At 37.2% G+C, this 4061-nt stretch overlaps 1 protein-coding gene across 1 annotated transcript; it reads left to right on the plus strand.

The window, feature by feature from the left end:
- The first annotated feature begins 216 nt into the window (after positions 1-216).
- Positions 217-936, plus strand: LOC141620519 (uncharacterized). The gene has a single exon (XM_074437368.1). It carries the CDS (start codon positions 217-219, stop codon positions 934-936), a length of 720 nt encoding a protein of 239 aa, XP_074293469.1.
- Positions 937-4061: the final 3125 nt, after the last annotated feature.

Consider the following 4061-nt stretch of genomic DNA (forward strand, 5'->3'; position numbering starts at 1 on the left):
GGGATGGAATAGGATGGTTGTCGGGGATGTAATGAGATGATGGTCGGGATGGGATGGTTGTCCCACCACACTAACACCCGCCGCGCCGCCTCCAGAGACCGACCACTAATACGCCAACCACCCTACTCCCGCTAATTCGAAGAACATATGATAAATGCTGGGACTGCAAAGGATAACGGTAGGCTAAATGATCGAGGTCGGCTTTTTTGTCGAAAAATGTTATGGAAACTACCAGTGCCACAGATGTGGAAAATTCTTATTTGGAAAATTATTACCAATGTGATACCGACTGGACAAGAGTTTTCCAAGCGAAATATTGAAGTGGATTTCTTCTGTGGTATGTGCAAGGGAGACCAACGAGTCATGGAAACCTCAGAGCATCTCTTTAGGGACTGTGGCTTTTCAAGTAGAATCTGGGCAGGTTCGTTCCTAGGTATAAGGGTAGAGGGTGCTAGAGGCACTCCCATTTCTGATTGGATCTATGACTGGATATATTATCTGAGCAAACGAGAGGAGGGGATGTGCCAGGTGATACATTTTGTGGCTGTCTTGTGGGGTCTGTGGACTCTGAGAAATAGAATCAAATTCCAGGATCAGGTTGTGCACTCGCATTTGATCACGAATAGTTTTTATAACGTCGTTGGGGAGAGAGCGCAAATCTTGTGCAATGATCTGGCCTCAAAACAGACTCGGAGTGACAGGCGAATTGAGGAAGACGGATCGTCCCAAAGGGAGCTTATGGCTATCCGCAATGGCAATCCTATGCACATCCTAGGTAAACCGGCGGGATGTGCCGTGATACGGGTAAAAGTGGATGCTAGTTGGGTCAGGACCTTTGATGCGGCCTTCGGGTGGGTTGCGTATGATGATACGGGGCAGGAACTGGGTCGAAGACAAGTGCGTATCGAGGGGGCGCGTAATCACCGCCGCAAGTGAAGCATCAAGGCCCGTGATATCGTGGAATGGGCTCGAGAGGAGCGGATTTACCATCTGGACATCTCATCGGATTGCTTGCAACTTATCAATCAAATAGCAGAGGTTGACAGAGGTAGTCATATGATTGAAGGGATCTTAGAGGACATTCGGAACGCGTTTAGCTTTTTTCATTGTTTATGCTTTAGTTTTCTTCCAAGACATTTAAATGGACTCGCGCATAGCTTAGCTAAGCAGGCCATTAAACTGTGAAAGCTTTATTTACAGCTGTCAAAAAAAAAAATTCTAAAAAAACCTTTTTTAAATTAAGATTAAAAAAACATTCATTTAATCGAGTACGCAACTTGTATTAATAAAATCGTTGAAAAAACGGAGAAATTACTTATATGAGTGCAAATTAAGATCCATAATTATAATTATTGAATTGAATTGATTAACACGAAATGTTTAGGTTGTGACATGAGAGAGAGAATGGAGATAACTCTTTTTTTTAGATGAAGGGTAGTTATGGAATTATTGAGAAAAATGTGCAGGAAATAGTAAAATAGTGTGCGGAATTTAGCAAGACCCAAAATTATTAGTCAACACAATACGGAAAAGAAGTCGTTGAATTTTTTTTTTTATAAGGAAAGGAAACTAGGTCAATCGAAACCGACCCATAACATCCTCGCGGATGAGAACGGTAATTAAAAGTTTAAAAACTTTCAACATACCCAAATCATAAGAAACAAGGGAAACAAAAGTACAAAATAAAAACTCTCAAAAGAAAGTATTCTTAAACTTTGCCTCCAAAAAAAAAAAAGAGTCACATAGAACAAGAGTCATTTAAGCTAATGGTTAAATCACCACCAAAACAATTTTCCAAGAAAAGGATCTGACACTAACTCGCAGCAAGAGAAGAACTAACATAGACGAACAACATCACATTGACTTTTGATCAAATGGGTGCACTTTTGATCAAATGGGTGCTGGATGGAGAACATAACAAGTTATATTCCCACAAATACAATAAAAGAGAACATAAAAATGACGAGATCCATCTGATAACGTATGAAATTCATATATCAATCAGATTTTTTTTCCAGATTTTAGTAGAAAATCAGAAATAATAAAACTCCAACCAAATTTGTAGCCTCACAATTGAAATATTGCTCTTAAATCCTTGATTTAAACATTCTTTGATAAAGATATAAGACTATGATAAACTCTCCTAGGCTTAAATGGAGAGTGAATCAAAGTCTAATCTTCAAGAAGAAGAAAACCAAGAATAAAAACTGAAATTTTTTCAATTAAACGGATTTAAAAAGACTAGCAATCTTGACAAACATGTAGATAGAATACATGGTTGATGGTTATCAAAGAAGTCGTTGAAATTGCTCAGCAACTTAAAAACCAAAATAGCTAAAACCAATCGGCACTTTACCAATTACCATAAACCACAATAATTTTTTAATGAAAAACTTTGTAATACAGTTACACAGGAGTACAAGACTTTTTGTATGTATACGTCCCACATTCTCACGGAAACTCATTTTTTGATAATTTTTTGCGAAGTTTGAGTTTAAGCAAGAGTTTCGGCGTCGGTATTCGTCGCTAGATGTGTGAAAATGACATGGACGTTTTTGTAGCTTTTTTTTTTAGACAACAGACGTTTTTGTAGCTTCTTCCTCTCAAAATTCAATTCCATTGACTGATTGACATTTCTCCAAGGACTGCATGCAAGTACTCCCTCCATTCAACTCCACAAGGTCATTATCTCTTTTGCACACTATTTACAAGCCGACATTCAACTTCAATTTTCTCTCGATACATAAGTGAAAATATATTAATGTGAGATCTTATTTGATTCGTCTTTAAGAGTACATTAAAAATATCTAACTTTTATAATTTTTGCAAATACGTAACTAAAGATATTTGCCGAGTAAAAGCCGCGTTGGCAAACGTGATAAAGCATTATGGCCTTGTGGAGTTGAATGGAGGGAGTATGCAATATAAAGTGCACGGAATCCCAATCCGTCTCTAAATAAGTTCTGTGATGAATAGTTTACAATTTGCACGGATCCCAACTTTACTGACGGATACACTACTTTAGTTTATAAGTAGTGTGATGCCCGTACGGATACACTACTTTAGTTTATAAGTAGTGTGATGCCCGTGCGTTGTACGGATTCTAACATAATTGTTTAATAATGTAAAATGCGTAAGAATGTTATAGGCTTTATTGTGTAAAGGGGATTATAGATCAATTTTAATGCTAACATATTTGATTAATAATAAATATTGCTTAAATAGTAGTTAATGCTAAATTAATCAACATTTATTGGATAGCACATTTTTCCCTTAGATAGTAGTTTGAAGAGGTTTAATTGGTAAAACAAAACAAAAAATGACAATCCATTTATATTTTAATTCGTTTAACATTGCATTTGTTACATATAACATGCATGTACACGCCTCCTCTCTTTTGATCTTTGAATTTAAAGTATGATAAACAACTAATATATATGCAGTCATACAGTATGCCCTTAAGCCTCTTAGATTCCTTCCTTTTGGACCTATTGATACGTCCATTTTATAAAGTCTCTTTGAGCCTGTTATGCACATATTTCTATGCGATTCCCGTAGTTTCATGCTACAAAATGCCCCGAATATTCTACTTTGGTTCGTTTGGCTTTAATTGCAGGAATGGACCTGAAAGAAGCAGAATGAAGCCTTTTATTGTCCCTTTAGCTTGTATTTAGGAGAAGAGTGGATTTGGAGCGGAAATGTTGCTGCCTCGAGAAGCGTGAAGATGTCTTGGAGGCTAAATCAACGTCTTATGTGCTGAATTCAGCGGCAGTTGCTCGATCGAGAGTTTTTGCTGGCCTTTATGCTCGATCGAATGCTTCTGGATGAGGAACAGTACTCGATCGAACTACTGCTTTGTTCGATCGAGAAGTGTGATTTTAAGGTTCCTCGATCGAGTAATTAAAGTGCTCGATCGAGAGGTTTTAGCATGAAGTTGTTTGATCGAGCTATCTCAATGTGCTCGATCGAGTAACTAGTTATTAGACACGAGATTTTAATATCTTATTGTCGTATCTTAGGTTAAATAAATATCTCTCCTATAAATAGGAGAGACTTAATTA

The sequence above is a fragment of the Silene latifolia genome, chromosome X (assembly GCF_048544455.1).
Source record: "Silene latifolia isolate original U9 population chromosome X, ASM4854445v1, whole genome shotgun sequence".
Lineage (NCBI taxonomy): Eukaryota > Viridiplantae > Streptophyta > Magnoliopsida > Caryophyllales > Caryophyllaceae > Silene > Silene latifolia.